Here is a 21269-nt window from a genome sequence, read left to right on the forward strand (position 1 = left end):
CTTGTTACAGAGGGATCCCATTCTTAGTTGTCATTTAGAAACTGCTTCAATACACAGTTATTATTCAATATAGAGTTATTAATAATTTAAAAACCTAGATTTAAAAATGCTAACAAAAACTGAAGGAAAAGGAGATCATATTCACTAGAACTTTGTAATCCAGTGATTGTAATACTCACAGCTGAACCTGGTCTCTGCTCTGTAGACTATGTATTGGTTGTATATTAAATAGCATTTTGATATAGCAAATAGCATTTTGGTAGCATTTAAACCAAAGAAGCAAAAGTTACACTCACTGTTTGGTTTTTTATATATTGGAATCTCTTGTGCTTTGTTGGCCTCAATCCTGTTACCATGTGAACCAAAGTAACTGAGCGCACTTAGGTATGCATTTCCAAGGGTTTCTTTCTTGCAGAAGGTGTTGACAGAAGCTAAAAATCCAGCTTTTCTCTTTATTGTTCAAATAGAGTGGTTCTGGCAAAACACAAAAGCATAACTACATGTCTTAGGAAACTTGTGATCAAAAAGCATGCAGCTAATACACTAAATGCCTCCATGGCTAGGTGGATGTGAAACAGGGATTTCTGAATCACAGCATTGCCCATGTAAAACCTCCTGTGCTTTTCTTCTTTGTGCTTTGTCCCTGATGGTAGTGTAACATGTGTTCTCACCATGAGCATTGATTTCTTTAATTTTTCATTTAAGCTAGAGACTTACAACACTTTCTTATGATGCATGTGCAGGGAGCAAAAAGAACAGCTACAGAAGTTGAAGGAGTTCAAACCTGACATTTCCACCCAGGACTCTCCAAGATTACAAAACACAAGCACAAGGCCAGGTGCCTTTCAGGTAAATTTATCTTACACTGATAACATGTTGGTAGTAATTACTGTTTATGTATGTTGAACCGGTTCTACACACTGATGGCCAAATTTCTCTGTGAATGCCTCCCCAGCAATCCTTACAACCTTAGCTATCTTCTGTTGAGGCAAAACAACTTCTTAGTTTCTTTAAATTTTCCAAAGCATTTTCTACTCAGTCTGTTGCAGAAGACCTCTCGTTAGGGGTGGAAATGAGCCAAGACGCAGACTCTCATTTAACAATGTGAAAAGGATCCCAGTTTATTCTTCTTTACAGGTTAGCTATCCTGACTCTGACTACAGCAGACTCCTGCTGTTGGTTTCTCTGACAGACTGACTGCTGGCTATTTCCTGCTGGAATTCGACTGCAAGTATTTCTTTGCTGCCTCTGATCACAGGCTTTTACCTAGCTCAGCTATGACTGCAGGCTCCAGCAGCAGGCTCCAGCTCTATCAGACCCAGACTGACCTCGCAGCAGATCTTTTGCAGCAGCAACTCTCTCCCTTGTTTCGTTCTTGCATGTGTCTCTCTGAATCATTCCTTCTTCCTCAAGGCTCCTCTACTTCCTCAAGGTCCTTTTCCTCAAGGCTCTTCCTGACTGGCCAGCCCATCCCTTTTATCACACTTATCTTTATTTGTCAGAGCCCATTAAGGGCAAGGCTGTTCTTCTTTGGTAATTAGTACAACTGTGATTTATCAGTGGCAAGGTCATTTGTAATCCTTTCTTCTACACCTACAAGTCCACCATGTCTTCCGAGTATGACCCATCAGGGATGGTTGCACATGTGCAAAAAGAGGTGAGCTCTCCCAAAACAGGGATGTAAGGTTCACAAGAAGACCCCGTTTTTCCTTGCTTAAGTTCTTTTAATATGCACTGCTTTTCCTACTTCAGGAGCTATCTCCTCTTTGAAGTTGGAAAAACTTGAGGCTATGTCCATCAGAAATTGAGATATTTCACCGTAGCATGGCCACTAGCCTTCTGTTTGCTGTTTGTATTGGGAATTTTTATTACCTGCTAGAATATCATGAAGTCCATGGAAACTCATGTTTGCGTACCTCTGTCCTGTTGTGGTGCAACTACTCCTCTACCGCTTAATTTCCTGGGCAGTTCTGGAAACAGTTCTCATATGCTTGTATTTGGGTTTTTGATAATTCAGAAATCAACTGATCTTCTACAGTCATGCCAACTCAGATTTATAAATCCTTCCTAGAATGAGTAAACAGTTTTCTTAAATGTGTATTGGAGAAGATACCTGAGTTGATGCACCGTCTTTGTTCTTCATCACATCTTAACCCCAAAGTTACTCACACCAATAAATTTAGCCATAAGGTCTTCTGGGTCTGACATTTAGCCAGACTAGCCTTTTTTGTCCCTCCGTCCAGAGAAGTGTTATGCAGTGAATGAGGCACTGCAAGTTTTCTTTTTGCCTACGTGACCTCTTCCTTGTTTACAGTGTCTGTAAAGTAAAATAATGGAACTGGTTTGCTACCAAGAACTGCAGGTATGTTGATGCCTTTAGGAAGCTACTTTATTTTGATATTTTGTAACTCAAACTACTTCACTCATCTGCCTGGAGGTTTTCAAACAACTTTTGTCTTTCTTGGAATTCCTGCCTCAAGATATTTCTGCTGTGACTTTGAGATGTTATTACAGAGCTCAGCTTTGTATCTACAACTGTCCTGCAATTTTTGTTGTATGTTGCTAATAAGGCTGCCTGTAACTTGACATCTGCTCTGATGCTGAAAAGTCTTGGAACGTGTGGAGTTTCTTGTGGCTGTTTGGTTCATGAAGGATTTGGTTTGGTTTCGTTTTCAACTAGGCAAGACCTTCCAATTTCATATGTTTTCTGATATTGATTTTATTAAAGTTTTTCCAGGTATTTCTGCTCTCTGAATTTTTCCATTGGTTTCCACAAAGAAACTGGCCTTATCAATCCTTTTGCATCTCACCAAGCTGTCCTACTTTCAGATTTTCAGCCTTCACATAGACAGCAGGAATCTTTGCAGACAGCAGGAGTCTTTGGGAGTAAACAGTAGACACTTTTGAACTGAGATAGGCCTACTGGAGCTAAAATTGGTAAGGTTATTTTGAAGAAAATCAGTAGTTTAAGCCTTCACATAGTGAGAAAATGCAAAATTAAATCAGGCCACCAATTTTTAAAAAATAGTCCTCCTACCTGTAGCACCTTGATGGAGGTACTAGAAAATGTGCATGAGTTGACTACCAATTGCCATTGCACGTACTGAGGATGAGAGAAGATTAGTTTACAGATCTACATTAAAAGTGCTTTCTGCATCTAGGTCTCTTCTCAGCTATCTTCAGAGGCACCAGTAGAAGCCCAAGCTATTAAACCTTCTCCTGCTGTTATTATAAAGCCTCCCGTGTTGTTCAGACAGCCCACCCCTGTGACAAGACCAAGTGCCCCACTGGCAAGGCCTACTACACCTATGACAAGGCCACACGCTCCAGTTTCTACTCCAACTACAACCCCAAGTCATGGTCAATCTTTAAAACCATCACCTTCTACTGTGGAACAGGAACGCTGGGATGAGGACTCTTTCCATGGACTGTGGGACACAAATGAGGATAAAGGTGCAAATATGGAGTACGAGTTGTGTAAGCAGGAGTCGATGATGCCTCCACCTGTCTCTTCGCCTGTGAAAGTACCTGCCGTCCACACCTCCATTCCATCAGCTGTACCAGTGTCCCTTTCTCCAGTTATTCCTGCAGTTCCTAAAGCACCCATCATTCAGCAGACGGTGGATTATGGCCACGGGAGAGGTGGGCATTGCAGTGTATTTGATATGTATCAAAGAGCTAATTAGTCCTCCTGACATTTTTTTTTTAAAGGAGTGTGCCATGCAAAGTATGTGTGTTCTGCAGTTGATGTGCAGACTTGTGTGCATTAATGATGTAATGCTGAGCACTGCAGTTATAAGGAGTTTCAAACCTTTAACTAGTTATGACTCTGAGTTTAGTATTTTTCTTGATGCTTTTAGAAAGAACTATTTCATGTTGGTGAACAGTGTATGTTCCATGACTACTATTCCATTATTGGTATATAGCCATGGGTGCTTCTAATGAATACAAAATTATGTGCTGTATTTAGGTTGATGCTATTACTTTCTCTTAATCCCTTTGTAGGTGAGTGTGGAAATAACTGGGCTAGAAGGTACTTCAGATGGTTACAGTTCTTAGGTGTGACTTAGTGATTTAAAACAGAATGTGGCTGGTGTTTACATTATCTATATACTGTACAATGGGTGAGAGGTACCCTCTAGCCAGAGAGGGAGACAGTCTGGTTCTAAGGGCATACACCCTATACAGTTGTTTAACGCGTAAGTTGTGGAGGGTTCTGATTTTTCTACTGGGCTTACCAAAGCTAAAATTCAACACTAGTTTTTAAATAGAATTGATCTTCCTCATTTAACATGAGTGAAATCATGTCATAAATGAGTTCTTAAATTGTGCATTGTCATTTAAAGACTGTTTTTTCCCTTTCTAAAGTACCACAACAGGACTGGAAGCCATATCTGTTCTGTTAAGTAAATGTTTTACTAAAAGCTGTTAGAAAAAATGTCATTGTTGTGAGACTTTGTTGCTATTCTTGACATTACAGTAACTCTGTAAGTTATTGAAACTTACTGAGCATTTTAATGTTTATAATTTTCTGACACTGCATGCTCCCTGAACTGACCTGAAAAGGCAGAAGCCCTATGTCTAAGATGGAGTGATTTACTAACACACACATACAAACCCACTTCAGCCTTTAAAAACCATGAAGCTGTTTATTAAAGCTGTTTTTGCATTATCCATTAAAAGAAATTATGGTAGTTTGTAGTCACTTTTAATGCCATTGACTGGTCACTTTTCATGAAGAGGAAAGAAAATGGAAGACATGTGTTTTAAAACATTAATTTATTTTTGTTGATTTTCAACCAGATATAACCACCAGTAAAGTGGAACAGATTCCATATGGGGAGAGGGTAACCCTTCGTCCAGAACCTCTGCCAGACAGGCAAACATTTCAAAAAGGTATGAGGTGCTTGGCTAGCTTTCAAACATTAGTTAGCTCTTAAAAAAAGCTGTAAGACACTAAAAGCTTGTTCAAACTAAGTAACTCTTGTTTAAGCTGCAACCACTTTATTCTCTTCAGAGGTCCATAAGAATAACAGTTTATATTTTTAAGAGGAGTATTGCAGTCAATAACCTAGCCACTTTAAAAATTCAGTTTTGTGGCTTTGTGTAGAACTGCATGGTATGGTTCTCTGTTACAGTTTGGAAAAAAGTGTCTGATTAGGTGCATCCTAGCTCACGTGTCATATACTTTTATTGCACTCTTGCCTATTGCCTTCTTTTTCCAAAATAGTAGTTTGGATTTTTATGGGTTTCTCCCTTCAGAGCATCCAGGTCGCTACAACAGAGAAAGAGATCGTGAGCCTTATTTTGAGCGTCAAGGTAATTCCAACACAGATCATCGGGATTTCAAGAGAGAGCGGGAATTGCACAGAGACCGAGGTTCTGTGGACTACGAACGAGAGAGATTTGAAAAAGAGCGGCATCCCCGAGATGATAGGTACAATTTTGGAACACTGTGGAAATCAATACAGTTGAGGCTGTATTGTGTATGAGGCTATCCATTTTGCCTGTAAGGTACATGTTCCTTTCACTCCGGAATTCACAGTGGAAATTCACAAAAATACACAAAATACTTTTTTGGCAGGGTTCTTCCTACTACACCTTCAAGAACTCAATCTTATCGTGACAAGAAAGACCATCCATCCTCCAGGCGAGGTGGTTTTGAAAGACCACCATATGAACGAAAGACAGATCGTCCAGCATATGATCATGGGCCTTCTATGTTTGGAGGTACAGTTTCTCTATCTTAAAGTCATGCTAGAATATTATGAAAAATAATGGACTTGCAGAGGTGAAGATTAATTGGTAGAAGATTTATTTGCAGTATTTGTTTGTTTAGAACATATAACTCAGGAAAATCTTTTTAGGTGGTGGCATTTAGTTTTGTTTCTCAGTGGTGTTGAGATTGTAAATTAAACAGTTATAGACTCTGCTAAAAACTGTCTTTCATTACAATAGGTTTTAAAATTAGAAATGTTAGTTATTTTGAGGACATATCTGTGAATTTAACTTAAAATAACGAAGGTCCATTTAAATCAGCTCAGAACATCTTAATTTTTTTATTTTACTGAACTAAGAAAATTCTTCTGTCCAAACACTGGAATTTGAAGGTGATCGTAGAAATTACCCTGAGGAAAGGATTCCTATTTCTGCTCCATCAATGCCTCGTCAGCCACCACCTGCTCCACGAGTAGAAAAGAAGCCAGAATCTAAAAATGTAGATGATATTTTAAAGCCACCAGGACGGGATAGCAGGCCAGAGAGGGTGAGTATATATTCTGAAAGCAACATGGTCTGTATTTGGATAAAATGCTGGTGGATGTAATAGGTTGGAAACAAGTGTACATTTGAGGAAGCTCTGGAAATTAGCTTGGTTTCTTTGTAAATGCCTGGAGTGTTATAGCATAGCTATTAGGAGTCCACAGGAGTGGTAAACTTCATTGGAATGCTCAAAGCAAATTAGTGTGTAATATTAAGGTGTTTTGGCCTCTTCTGAGGTCTTCACTTTGGTTTTTGATGTATCAGGGAAAAGACTTGTCTTTACACAGAGATTTGGCAATGCAGCATATGATATAAAAAAGAACACAATTTAGGGTATAAAACATTTAAGTACTTTTCATTCAGTTGAGTGAAAGAAGTTAATGAAACTGAACCAGATCTATAACGTGCAGCCTAAACTGCTGAGATGATTAACATCAAAAACTCTGAATTATGTGGAACTACTACCATTTCTCACAGCCTTGGTTTCTAAAACAGTCAGTCAGTGCTTGGTGAGATGCAAAAGTGTGAGCTCACAGCACATAATTCTCCAGAAGAAAATATTTGCAAAAGAGAGTCTGTTAAATGTAGTACAGTATCATATCTTCTTACATGATCGTTGTTTCAGATTGTGATCATCATGAGAGGGTTACCTGGCAGTGGAAAGACACATGTAGCAAAACTCATCAGGGTATGTAAACAGGCACTCGCTGTGTAGTGCTGCTTGTCTTTTACATGTTTCCACTACTGTTTGCTTTCTGCTTCCATGGAATTCAAGTCTGTTATTTCATGTTCCATGTCTTCATGTGCTGTGTGAATCTCCACCAGTATTAGCAAGCAGGAGGGATACTACTCTCTTCTTGGTTTTACTATTGAGCAGGGAACTTCTGTTGACCAAAAGTATTTTGAAGATTCTGTGTAGCAGAAGGGAATTTTTACAGCAAAGGTATATACTTTCTTTTTGCTTTCTTCCCAGGATAAGGAAGTAGAATGTGGAGGACCTGCACCAAGAGTGCTCAGCCTGGATGACTACTTTATCACTGAAGTGGAGAAAGAGGAGAGAGACCCAGATACAGGGAAAAAAGTTAAAAAGAAGGTAGTCTTAATTCTGTTGCTTTTCTTGACAAAGAAACGAGACATTCTGGAAAAACAGTGGCAATCAGAATTCCAGTCTGTGAGTTGGGAAGAGTGCAGGGGTCTCTGAGCTGTTTTTCAAAACAAGCCAATATAACTTATGGTTATATTAGGGTAGTATGAGCAAATTCTTAAAACTGACCTGAATGGAATTTTTCTCACACCAGTGTACTTTGTGGTCATGCCATTCAGGTGTTGAATATTAGCCATTTTATAGATGTCCTCTTTCTTAATGCTTTTGTCCTTGGTAAAGGTGATGGAGTACGAATACGAGGCTGATATGGAGGAGACCTATCGTACCAGCATGTTTAAAACTTTCAAAAAGACCTTGGATGACGGCTTCTTTCCCTTCATTATCCTTGATGCTATCAATGATAGAGTGCGACATTTTGAACAGTTTTGGAGTGCTGCAAAAACAAAGGGGTTTGAGGTAATGGAGCCTAAGTAGTATTTGAACTTGCTGACAGCCATATGCTGATGTTTCTAAACTTTTGAATGGAAAGTGTCTCCCACATTAAGGAAAAATGCTGTGGTTTACAGTTACAAATTTACCTTTCCTAAAGTGTACAACTGCAGAGTGTATCACAAGGTAGAAAAAGAGCTCTAATGATTGGTTTACAATATTTAACACTGTCTTTTTCTTTCTAGGTCTACTTAGCTGAAATGAGTGCAGATAACCAGACATGTTCCAAGAGGAATATTCATGGGCGCAAGCTCAAGGATATCAGCAGGGTAACTATATACATCTGGAGTCATATTGTGCTTTTGGGCCCTCTGTTGTTTGAAAACTATAGACTACATAATGCTTACAATTTTCCTCTAAGAAATAATGGTAGTTATTTCATGGGATTCTGATTAAATTAAAATTATTGAAGTACAGATACATCCTGTTAGCAATCAGAAACCAAATTTTCCAATGAATCTGTTAGATTTTTAGAGGTGCTTCATTTTTGTGTGTGTTTTGTTAGATGTCTGATCACTGGGAGGCAGCACCACGCCATATGATGCGCCTGGATATTCGTTCTCTGTTGCAAGATGCTGCTATCGAAGAGGTGAGAATCTCTGTGCTTGTTAAAAATGCAGATTAGGTCAATGTGACTATACTGAAAATATGAAGCAGACAAAGATGTGGTCGCAGCAAGGCACTTTAGAAAGCCAGAATTGCTGTGTCAGGAAAATGTATCTTGTCATTCTTATGAATTACCCCAAATATGAATGTACATTTTTTACCTGTTATCACCTTTTTGAAGCTCAGACTTAAGTATCTTTGAGCAGGAGTTGAAGTCACTTTGCTCTTAGCAACTGTTGAATACCAATTAAGAAGCTTAAAGAGAATCTTTGCACTCTTAAATGAAACTCAGCACTTTTTACAGGTTACTGAATTATTTAGATCATATTTTGATAAAGCAGCTGGAGAAAGTAAGATAAGGAAATTAATTTTAACTCAGTCCTTGTTTTGAGAAATACGTTTAGCAGAGAATGAATAAAGAAATAACATTTAGCAGAAGGTTGTAATTGCCTTTTCACTTCATTTGCATTTTGCCATGACATGGATCTTTGGTGTGTGAGCTTACTGTATTGTTGCATTCTTCTTTGGCAGTTGTGTCAGGAATTCTGGGCATAAATTAGTGTGTTAGTTGTGTGGTCTTTGTGAATAAACCATAGCTTGCTGCTGCCAGAACAGCTCTTGACACAGCCATAGAAACTGATGAACTGCTGAAGTAGACAGAGGGTCTTTGCAGTTTGTCGTGATGTTAGGAGGTTATTATTGCATTTCCAAATTCTTTGTACTGGAAAATAGTAATCTTTAAGAGGACAATAAAAGATTCCACTCTAAAGTAGACTCAGAGAATGGCAGATTGGGATTTACAAGGTTTTGCAAATTATGTAAAGAACTGTACAGACTTGGAGAGTTTTATGTATTCCAGAGTATATGCATGGGTCCCCAGTACAGCTATGGAGCCCTTAAAGTATTGCATTAGATGAGCAGAGTTAGATGTTGTGTCTTCATTCTTCTATTTTGTTATGCTGAACTCTGTGGTTACAATTATTCTTTATTATGATTTTAAAATACAGAAAAGATAAAGGCTCAGTAGAGATGTTCTATGCAGAGACAGCCGTTCCACCGTTCCAGGTATATATAAATGGCAAGTTTAAGAACTTTTTCTGAGATTGCAAGTTTTGAAATATGATTGTGTGGAAAGCAAGAGAAGTATCTTGCTGTTACATATAGTGGGAACACAAGGAATGCGTGTGAAGGAAGGGAATGAACAATTTTTGCTTTTCCCCAGAAAATCTTTGTAAAGAATATTCTTTATCATTCTGTTGCTAGAAGAGAACATGCTTCTTAGGAAAGCCAGAGTGGACACAGGATTCAGATGTATTTCATCATCATACTTTCAAAGATTAATTCTTTCTTTTCTATTTGAATTTGAACACCTCTGCTTACTCTGTTAAAAAGAAAATAATTAAAATCCAGATAGTGCCTTGTAAGTCTGTGCATGTGCTTTGGAACAGGTGGAGATGGAGGATTTTGATGCAAATATTGAAGACCAGAAAGAAGAAGTCAAGAAGGACACAGCAGAGGAAGAAGAAAGTGAACTGGTAGGAGACACATCAGCCATCCCTAGCAAATTGTTCATTCATGTGTCTGAGAGAGAGTCTCAGTCTTACAAATGCCAACCCATTGGCATTCTTAGCAGTGTGATCTTAACACACATGTTTCTAGTAGTTTTTTACTTAAACCTTTCTAGGAGAACTTTAATGATAAATCATATTATTTCTTCCTAGTTTATTTCTAGAATACGTGAGTATGTGCTACAAACAGTATTGTCAGTAGAGCATGGTATCATGCCTCATAGAGACATTTTAAATTGCAGTACATAATAGTGCTGTCTTCCAGATAATCTAAGAATTACACAGAGTGGAGGGATGGGAACAATGGGAAAAGATTAATTTAACATTTTTCCTTTCACGTGTCTAAAGAACTCTCCTCAACTGTCACAGTATATGATAACAGTTGTGAAATCTGCTTTTTCTGCCACGTTTGACTGACTTTGTCAGGTGGTATTTCCAAGGTGAGGCATTAGGTCTCTTGGATAAATAAAGGTTACAGAATTGCCCTGAGGGCTGGCTTTTTTAGGTATGTATTTGAAAGGCTACAAAAGGCTTCCTGCTGTAACTTCTTGGTATGTGTTGGAGCTGCAACTGGTCCGTGCTTGATGAGTTGAATGTCTCAAATCTTGGTGCCCACAACCAAGCAGTTAAAGTTCAATAAACAGGAAGTAACCAAAAATGTCTGAGTTGAGCAAAGTGTTTTTCCTTGATGGAAATTTACTATTCTTCAGGAGTGGCAGGTCAGAAAGCAGTTGAAATCAGAATTTTAAAAAGCTTAGGAAAAGTGGATTCTAATAAACATCTGGTTTTTTCAACATGCCTCATTTATTCTCGGTACTAAATTATTCTTTGGCACAGAATATGAGACTGCATAAAGTGTGGTTAGAACATTTCAAAGATGCATCCATGTTTACAAGATGGGCTGCTAGTCCCATTTCCATGAGCTATAGTTAAAAGAGAAAGTTGTCTTTAGCTTTTGAGACATCTGTGCATAAATCTGTGTGTGAATGTGTGTGTTTATGGGTTCCGGGGAGTGTTCTAATGTACAGCACTTATAACAACAGGCCTTTTCTTTGAGACAAAGGGAAAGCAAAAAGCAATCTGCATATTAGAATGTGTTCTATTCAGATTCACAAGATATGAAAAAGAGCATTATCTGCTGTGTGTAATCTCTGAAATTCAGTCAGATGGCTAATCTCAGAGAATTATGTTAGTGAGAAAGTGGAACAGGACACTGTATTTGGTATCTCTTGCCCTTTTGAGAGCATTTGATAAGGATTCTGCAATTGGTTTTGCTGCATTTAATCCTGTGAGAAAAGGGAGGTCTGAAGCTCCCGCCATCTGGCAGATACCTTTGAATTTCCAACTGTCTTATACCAAAGGATAAAGTCTGAATCTTTGCTTATCCTATTTGAGGACCAGATATTGTTTAGATTCAGCACATAATAGGCCATTTCACACCATCAAAGTCACTCTTCTTGCTATTATCAACTGTCATTGTTTGCAGCATTCAGACAATTCCTGCTTTTCTGTGCTTGATGGTATGAATTATTGATACATTTAACTTAGTGCTCTCGCCACTGTATCCCACATCACTTTGTTTAATGCAGGCTTTTAGCTGTGGTGTAAACTTTGAGAAATATTTAAAGTGCAACTTGGTTTAAATGTATAAACATATGTATATACATGAAGTTTATTTGTTATAAGGAAATATTGCAGCACAAACTGTTTTGGTTTGCATTAATTACAGATTTGATTAAGACCAAGAAAATCCAGAGATCTGATAACCTCAAGTCACTGATACATGCTTGATAGAAAAAAGATCATTCAAGGATTTTTTAAGAGCAGTGCTGAATATGATCAAATGCAGTGTGGCTCTCTGGAATTTACTGGAGTACACTAATTTAGTAACACATAGTATTAACAAATACACATATATTTTTACCACAGTGGAAGCAACCTATAAATAAAGCAGGAAATAAGTTAGTGTAATAAAACTGGTTTGTGGATTGTTTGTTTTCTTCTTTAAATCTTCTAGAGTAGTTCTTTCCCTCTCTATTAAAAAACATTCTAAAAAAAAAATTAAATTGTGTCAGAGGGCTTCCGTTCACTACCTTGAACTTTTCTATGTGGTTGCAGAGGAATATAAGTACTTTTATACCAAAACTGAACAGCTGAAATGAGGATTACTTAGTAACAATTTACTTGTCAAAGAATATAAAAAGAAAATATAACAAGAGGCTAACTAAAATAAATACCTTTTTGCCAAGTTTATTTTCATTATGCTCATTTACAAAGAATAAACTGGCTAAAAATCATTACACATGGTGACATTATTTGTAAAGCAAAATTGTTTTATAAGATCATTGTGCTAAGAGTACCATTTTAAAAATGAAAAGTAATACTTAAATCCTTGTGACTCAACAGATACTCTCATTTAAACAAAAAAAAAATAGTTTAATTGCGGATTAACCACTCATACATGAATTTAGTATGTCACTTCAAAAGGTATAAGTGAAGCTTGTGTGTACTAAATCTGGGAATGTGTTCATAAAAACTTACGGTAACTTTTTTGTGTATATAAAGCTTTGAATATTCTTTATGCTTGAAAGTTGTGTTGCAGTGATTTTGCCACCTGGAATAATACAATACAGTAACTGCACACAGTGCCACTGCTGTCTGTCAGACTCATTCTGGAGTTCTGTGTTTGCAGAGGGCAGCACTCTTGTAATGATTTGCAAGGGCTACTGAAATCACTTGAATGGGAAGTGGATGCAGAAGTTCTGAAATACCGAGTAACTGGTCTCCATCTGATAATGTGAATTGTGCCTTACAAAAAGAAATACCTTAAACTCCCATTGTAATGCTATTTCCAGTTCAAAAGTGATATGCATGTGTGTCTCTCTCTAATCCTCCGAGCTTCTTTCTGTGTATGATTTAGGGTTACATTCCGAAAAGCAAATGGGAGATGGACACTTCTGAGGCAAAGCTAGGTGGGTATTTATTTTTTCCTGTTTCTTATAGTTGCTATGTAATGATGTTTGCAAGACTTGAACTTTTGTTTTTATTGTGCCTCCTTACAAAGACAAATAAATGCGTTGATTTCATATGTGTGTCTGAAACTGCAAAAGCGTCTATACAGAACAGGAATTTATCTTCTGCCAGAGGCAGGAGACTATACTACTTTCTTATCATCCCTGTTTTATATACTCATTAATTGTTGTTCCATCTGTTCAAGGAAAGTACTTTGTCTTCAAATTTAAAAAAACAGTATTTATAGTCTTCATCTTTCTGTGTTTATTATTTTTATATAAGCAAAGAGTCAACTCACATCACACTGTACTCTTTTTCATACTGCATACCTTTTTTCCTAAGTGTCATTAGTAACTTTTTGCATTCTTGGAGACATGCCTCATAGCTGAACTGTATTGAAGATGTTTCTCACTTTTCAAAATTTACATCTGTTAGAACAAAGTAGTGGCATGCTTTGAAATTGCTTCTGAATGATTAGGTGTCAGTATATCTTTTCAACATCTTAGGCATTGAAAAGTTTAAAGTTCATTATGCTTTGCAGTTCTAGGAGAGCAATAGAATTCTTCTTAGTAATATGTAAAATGGACTTTCCAAGAGCACAAGGGCATGATTTTTGCTGTACTTTTTTGTTCTCATTAGTGCTGATATTAGGATTCTGTCGAAGTCAAAAGGAACTTTCAGGCAGAAATGCATGCACCATGGCTGTGATGAAAAGATTATTCATGGAAAGGGGTTTCTGATCATTTTGATCTGTTTTGTTGTGGTTTTTTTTAACTGAACAGTAAAAGTTCTAAGCAAAGGTTTTAGCTGGGCAGTCTGCTCAGAACTGCTGTTTTTGTATCAAGTCCATTAGAAGTTACAAATAGCTAAATTGAACACAACTTTTAACATTCTGAGGTTTGCTTCTTCATGTGTGGTACAGCCCTGTGCATAATAACTTTCCAATAACCAAAATCACAACTGCACCATAGAAATAGCATTAGGAGGTCTGGTTTAAATAAAGCAGCCTTTCATCTTTTGCTGTTAAGGGTTTAGCTACACCATCTCTTCTGCTGTGCTCTTTTAAGTCACAGAAATAGTTGTGGATTATATCAATGTTGTGGCACCTGCAGTACAAGCAGAGGCACCTTGTATTCAATGATTTTGGCATGCCAAACAGCTAGGCAGTTACACAATTAAGCTAGGATTGGTATGCATTTTTGTTATCAGCAATGATAAATTTAATAATATAAAATTATTTCTGAAGTTCATGCTAAGGACTGTGTTGTGTTTCCTTCCATAATGAAAACTCCATAACCTATAAAGCATTATTTTTATATGGTCTCCACTTAAATGTAAAATGGGGAGCAAGCAGCAGAGTCACTTTTATGCTGAAATTACTTACAAGGCTGTTGAAATAATCCTTTAACAGTCAAAGTTCATTAACAAACTGGATGTTAGCATGCTGCAAGACACAAATCCAGGTGCTGAGAAGGGCTTTCTATTAAATCTGTATTCACAATTTTATTTTTATAACTACCCTCTAGATTCAGTTTCATATATACTTAGGTCTATAGATTAAAGGTAAATTCTGACAGAACTTAGTTTTTTAAAAAGCCAGGTATTCCTATGCAAAGAATGCAGTTTCTCTGGAAAATTACTCTGCCATGGCAGTCAATGTTTAGCTTAAGGTGTATGTTAGAAGTACTTGTAGTCTGTGAGTAAGAATTACTATATTTAGTTCACAATACGACTTCATTGGAGGTGATCAATTATAATTATTTCTGGAAAGGCATGTAAGCTGTAGTGCATTAGCTATTCCAAAACTGAGTTATTTCCTGGGAGCTGGCCTGCCTATTAGGTTTATTGCTTTGGTCCCAGAGGGCACACATTTGCAGAATGACATAAGTGCAGTCTTCAAAAATTATGCTCTGAGTGTTGTTTCCCTTTTTTTGTTTTCTTTCTGAATAGAAGTTGTTGCAGAAGAGCACAGTAAAGTCTTGCTGATTGTAATAAACCTCAGAAAATCTCTGAAAAGTTTTGAGTTCTGGCTACAAACACTCACTTGTGACAATCGCCAAACATATGCCCCAGAGCTCTTGCTTCAGCACAGATTTACTTTTTTCTTACATTCTGTTTGAGTATGTGTGTGATTTATCATTTCCTGATGTGCTGTGCACAGCCACAGTTTCACTCTGAAAGTCTGTTCATGTATCTTCTCAGTGCATAGTGCACAAAGATTCTTATGTTGAAATTTAAATAATGGATTCTAATTTCTAAAATTCGACTGTAGTGTTTAATGCAATGCTCTGTTTCAAGGTGTGGCTTAGTGACAAGTTCTACAGACTTTCAGGAATGGAGAAATGAGCTCTGGTGTACCTGAAACTTTGATACCATTGTAAAATTTGCTCTTGAATACAAATGGGATTCTACATAAAACTCTGTGGCTTTTGTATAAGAAGGGCAAAATTTAGCAGATTGATTTATTTAGGTTTTGAAGGAGCTAATTAAATTAGTTGCTTCCAGATATTACTTTAAAAATTCTAAAGGTGAGTTTTAAGTTTTGTGGGTTTTCAGAAATGCTCCTGCTTTGTTGTTTTTTAATATGAAATGATAAAATGATGTTCACTAGTTTAACACTAAATAATCATCAGTCATAAGTAATCACAAGCACCAGTGTTACAAAATGACATCTTGAATCACAAGCACCAGTGTTACAAAATGACACCTTGTCTCATTTTCAGAAAAGAATATTCTGAAATAATCCTTTATGGCAGGTTTTTGACATTTGTGTAGTGCCTGCTGCATGACATATGTACCTTGAACTGCAATAGTATGGATGGAAGCAGACCTCTCTGGAAAAGCAATCCAGCTTCAAACATGGAAGGACGTAACTTTTTAAAATAAATCCTGTGTAGCAGTAAAAAAGAGGGACAGAGGGGAACTGCGTATTCAGAACAGCTTCTGAGCTCTCTACTGGCATTTGAACAGTACACATTTCTTGGCGGTGTTTTCAGTTGTTTGGTGCACAGCAGGGAGTGTGGGACTTGACTTGCTTTCACATTGGTAATGAGGTGAGCTTGCACCAAGGCTTCCTTCCAGCAGGAATATGTCTGTCTACAGGTACTTCCCAACAGAGAGCTCCTCCATTTTCACTTCTTCATGGTCCTAAATACTCCTCAATGAGTTTGTTGATCTCTTTTTCAATGTTATTTTTTTTCTGGAAATGCTTAATGCCACAAATTATCTACACTGATTGAATGTAGCTGGAGTAACAGAGGAATTTTGTATAAATCAATTTTGCCTTCTAGAGGGAGCGTCGCCTTTCTGTGGAGATTGGGCATCAAATTTGGCAGATGCAACTTAGTGCAAAAGAAGAACCTTAACTAAATAATGTAATAGATAAAAATATTCTGAACATTTTTCTTAAATGTTGGCTATTTTAAGAAGCATGGGGATTATAATGTTTTATTAAAAGAAATTCTGTATCTGTTCCAGGGAAATGGAGCAGAGGTGGAGTCTTTAAAAGGTTTTGAGGTATATGAGGGAGAAATAACTTAATTAGTTTATGGACTTTAAATTATACTAGCATGTCTACAGTACCATTCCCTCACATTATCTCCATTGTTACTCTTCTCTCTCCCATATTAAGTAAAAAACTCATCTCTGAACTGAGTTTCTTTAAGTACATACCTGTTGAACAACATCTTCTGCTATCCAGGAAATAATGCTGCCTTGTATTTGGTCTGTTTCTGAGGCCTTTTGTGGGTGAATTTAATTACAACAGTGACTTCTGAAACGGTATTTCTAACATCACTGGTAATGATTTAATGAATGTAATTCCAAGCTTAGTGTTCCTTCTACACATACTTGAATTGTTGGCTTATGAATTGGTAGTTTACATTGAAAGAAGTAACAGAATTTCCTTTGACTTGTAGAGCCGGATTTCCTTTTCATGCTTTGTTGTTCATAATCTTACTATGAATGTTTCATCTCCTTTCCAAAGACAGTTTGCCACATAATTTCAAGAAGGTTTTGTTTTCTTTACTGAGAATAAGTGTCTAAAGTGGAACAATATTTTAGAACCTAGGAATGGAATTGTTTCTCCTCATGTATTGGTTCAATAAGAAAAAGAAGAAAATGAGGACTGTTGGACAAATGTACTGCTCAAATAATTATGACTGACCTCTTACACCATGAAAGAAAAGATTCTGAGATATTTTTCTCCCAGTCCTGGAAGACTTTTTAAGTGGTTTGCCGTATGGGGAGAGAAAAAGAAAGGGAAGGATCAGGCTTTCCAAGGAGCGTTTTGTTTAGCAGGAACAGTATCTCAAAAACATGTCTTTGATGCATTAAGATATATAATTGCCACTTGTTGGTGAAACTGCATGTATGCCGAGTTTTACACAGTATCGATCCTCAAATTTGGGAAAAAATGCTACAGCCTTAGTATTGTGTTCAAATACAGAAAGATAGATCTATGGTTCCTAGCTGTTGTTGGCTATATTGTACCTGTAAGGACAGACTCCATGTAGATCTGGAAGAGCAAACTTTTTCTCCCTCATATAGAAAACAATACTGAGTGTTATTGCCACGCAGTTAACATGAAAGATCAATAAAACTTGAAAACTGTGTTGAGTCTTCTTTAGTTTATTTCAACTCTCATCATTACACCTGTCAAGACAAACTGGATGTACAAATTCTGCTGCTCTACTTTTGAAAAAGTTTCCACTCTCGTCTTGTTTGTGTGAATAATAGAAAAAATAATCTCTCTTAACGCTGAGGCTCTGTGTTTGTTCTCAGACAAGCTGGACGGTTTGCGGACTGGCACTAAAAGAAAACGTGACTGGGAAGCAATTGCCAGCAGAATAGAAGATTATCTGCAGCTTCCAGATGACTATGATACACGTGCTTCTGAACCTGGAAAGAAAAGGGTAATAAATTTTCAAATGACTTACTGTCTGTATATAACCCTTTAATGGTCTCTGTGAAGGAGAGTTTATATCAAGTCATTCAATGTCTATGAATATGGGAATTTCATTGACTCCTTTTTAATTTTGCTATTCCGTTAGATTCTGTAAGAGATTATGCTTGCAAGTAGGTAAACATATTAGTTATAGTTTCCAGAGGTAAACATATTAGTTATAACAGAACTAGGACTTGTAGATAATACAGATTAACTATGCATGACATGGTCTGAATACCAAGGGCTGCATGTTTAAATTCTGTTTTGAAAAAAGGGGGGAAATCATAGAGGGATACAAAAAAGGTAATAGAAAGAGGTAATGCTTTTTTTGTTTTGTTTTGCAAAATAGAAAGAGCAGCTTTTGCCACTAAAAGTAATTTGAATTAACTGTCGCTGTTTGGGTATTCTTTTGGTCTGTAATGTCAAATAGAAAACTGATGGTACTGGACAGTGTGTCTGAGAGAAATGGAGGTACTTAAGGCATTGGCAGAGGAGATGATGGTGGAAGAAAACTGACATTGCTTATCAGTAGAAATGTCAGGGGAAATCCAGGTAGACTATGGACAGGAATGTGCTGGCAGAAAATTGATAAGGCTACATTCCCCAGTAACACATGGGCCTGAATGAGACTAGTCAGTATGCAAAGAAGAACTCTTTCACTTACTATTTTTTCTTGCCCTGCAATGGTGTGTTTCAGCTGAGTTTCTGGAGCTGTCCTTCATTGCATCTCTCCATCTCTCCCTCCCATCGGTGTCTTGTTTTGGGGGTGTCACTGTGTATGTTGAATAGGATAAATTAAAGGGATCTGCATTACCATGAAGAGGTGCAATGCAGATAAAGAGATGTAAAGATGGGGAAATAACATATATATGAGAAAGTTACTTCGTATAAAGAAACAGTGGAAAAATTTAAATATAAATATATTACAAAAGATAGAAAACTATCCTTCATTCATTTATTCATTGCTGACTTACTCCTCAACACTGTCTTTCTGTAGTTTCATAGTCATCTTCAAGATGTTTCCATTGTGCGGTTGAAAGAAAGATTTCCCAGAAAATTAAAACAGTAAATGAATCTTGGATAATTCTTCCTGCAGAAAGTGTGGCTTTGAACAGAGAAATAATTATAGTAGTTACACTTCAACTCTCAGAACTATAGCACTGAAATGGAAAAAGTTTATCATCTATACCTTTCATCTACTCCATAGAACACCTGGTATATTTAATTAAAAATAATTTCCCTCTTTACCTATCAGAAAAAAATAATACTTACCTGTTCTAAGGAAAATTAGTAGAAATTAGTATTCTTGTATTCTTACTTGCAGTGGAAATCCTAGATTCATATCATGGTTTCTTGGAAGATTATTGTACTGATAGGATGTTCTCCATAGGTGCGATGGGCAGATCTAGAAGAAAAAAAAGATGCTGACAGGAAAAGGGCCATCGGTTTTGTTGTTGGACAAACCGACTGGGAGAAGATAACAGATGAAAGTGGTCATCTTGCCGAGAGAGCCCTCAACCGCACCAAGTATATATGAAAAAGTGGTTAAGTGGATTTTTGTGCCTTTAAGGTAAATATTCATCTTCCATTGTTTCATCAATATTTATAGCCTTGATGTTTTTCAAGAGTTGAGGCTACAGTTGACCCCATTGTTAGAGTTCTCCCAGACAAGGTTACTTGATTTGGAGCTTTGTGTAATAGGTGTCAGCTGTGCCTGTGTCAACATGCATACTTCTGTACAGCACCTGACAATAAAGGGGGAAGGATTATCAGCTCTCAGACCTCCTAACGTTATTACAAGGAAGCTTGTGGTTCAATTTAGAATAGTTTAGCTGTGTGCCTACTAGTCCTGTTGAGTTCAGGTGTGGCTTATTATATCTTAATTCTAACCATGTTAATAGCTGTTTTATGTGACCTAACAAACTTTTCCTTTCTTTACAGGCCAATTGCTCTGCAGAGAAGTGAACCAAGGTGTCATGAGCATCTTGCATGGGTCATGTCACTCCCACCTTCACAGTTTTTGTTACTTTAGTTTCAGCAATTTTCTTGAGATACTGGCAGATAACCAGTGCCCTCAAAAAATTCATTGAATCCCACTACTCCTAAGTGAGAGAGAAAGTTTACTTTTTAATATTTTTGGAGGGGAGGGAGGGGGAGGGTCAGTAGTTTTAGCTGCTCTTTGTGGGATAAAGTGGAAGGATTAGACAGATGTTACCTCCACTGTACCATCACAGAATGTTTATCACCTTTGCTCTGTGGATGTTCTCGTTTTATACTGTATGTACCTTGTAGCTTATTGTATTAGGAAGCAGAACAATAAATTTCACTATAAACTCGGTGTTCTTGGTGGACCATACAGTATGGTTTTTGTTTGACGTTTTAAATGTGGTCTGTGTTCACATGTTAGTGCTCAGAGCCGTCCTTACCTGGAAGACATACTGTGCTCGTATCTGGAACATGTCCTGTCTATAGATTTTTCACCTGCTCTTCTTCTCATAGATAGATCCATTAAGGCCCGAGGTCTTGCTGACCTTTAGGAGTTCATGTTCCTGGAAAGCAGGAATATCATTATGTTTGGATTCTAGTTTCTCGGTTATGTCAAATTTTCCTTACTATGTGAGTATGAATTCTGTTGGGTGGTTCTGTAATGTTCAAGGTGGCAGTGTATGCAAAACTTGTCTTTAATGCTCAATATGAAAACAGGTACTACAGAGTTTTCTGAGGGGCAGCCTAGAAAATTGATTTTGGTCTTAATATGTCTTTTAGTCAACACTGATCCCTATCAGGGTATTTAATTCCATTCATAAGTCTATTTAATCATAGAGATACATGATCAAGAGTGACAAAGACCATAAGTTATACCCTTCTTTTCCTTTGATAAGTATGTTAAGCTTGATTTTAAAAAAAGACTTATTAATAGTCCACACTATTAAAAGTGGTACAGATTCTTCATAGATACTTGGATATCACTTCTGCAGAGCATTGGGTTTGCTGATGAAAACTTTCTTTTGTCCTCACAGGTTTCAAAGCAAATGCTTTGCATTAACGATGTTGTAACCAGGAAAGAGGTCTAAATCTGAAAATAACTGCTGTTTTAATGAATTTAATTTTTCTCCTGATCTTTCTGAGGAAAGAAAATGAAATCCTGAGTTTTCCTTCTCTGTTGAGTGATTACATTGTGCTTTGTATCTAGGTTGTTAAATCAGCTTGTTCGGGTTTGGTGGTAGTTCAGGCTGTTAAAGGAGAGCATGGCTGTAATAGATGGGTTTGTTTGCCATTCTAA

At 37.1% G+C, this 21269-nt stretch overlaps 1 protein-coding gene across 6 annotated transcripts in view; it reads left to right on the forward strand.

The window, feature by feature from the left end:
• Positions 1-20324, forward strand: part of YLPM1 (YLP motif containing 1) — a 36521-nt gene extending 16197 nt beyond the window's left edge. The window contains exons 6-21 of one of the 6 annotated variants that reach the window (XM_030274690.4): positions 744-849; positions 3162-3642; positions 4804-4896; positions 5263-5437; positions 5585-5730; positions 6078-6265; positions 6887-6949; positions 7235-7354; positions 7646-7822; positions 8041-8124; positions 8361-8444; positions 9910-9996; positions 12950-13001; positions 17824-17954; positions 19377-19556; positions 19928-20324. In XM_030274690.4, coding sequence (XP_030130550.4) covers positions 744-849; positions 3162-3642; positions 4804-4896; positions 5263-5437; positions 5585-5730; positions 6078-6265; positions 6887-6949; positions 7235-7354; positions 7646-7822; positions 8041-8124; positions 8361-8444; positions 9910-9996; positions 12950-13001; positions 17824-17954; positions 19377-19523 — 2134 coding nt within the window. In that variant the 3' untranslated portion in view covers positions 19524-19556; positions 19928-20324. Of the gene's footprint in view, positions 1-743; positions 850-3161; positions 3643-4803; positions 4897-5262; positions 5438-5584; positions 5731-6077; positions 6266-6886; positions 6950-7234; positions 7355-7645; positions 7823-8040; positions 8125-8360; positions 8445-9909; positions 9997-12949; positions 13002-15764; positions 17653-17823; positions 17955-19376; positions 19557-19927 lie in introns of those variants that run through there. The other 5 variants (XM_041716797.2, XM_041716798.2, XR_012056422.1 and 2 more) reach the window with 5 other exon arrangements.
• The last annotated feature ends 945 nt before the right edge of the window (positions 20325-21269 follow it).

The sequence above is a fragment of the Taeniopygia guttata genome, chromosome 5, assembly GCF_048771995.1.
Source record: "Taeniopygia guttata chromosome 5, bTaeGut7.mat, whole genome shotgun sequence".
Classification (NCBI taxonomy): domain Eukaryota; kingdom Metazoa; phylum Chordata; class Aves; order Passeriformes; family Estrildidae; genus Taeniopygia; species Taeniopygia guttata.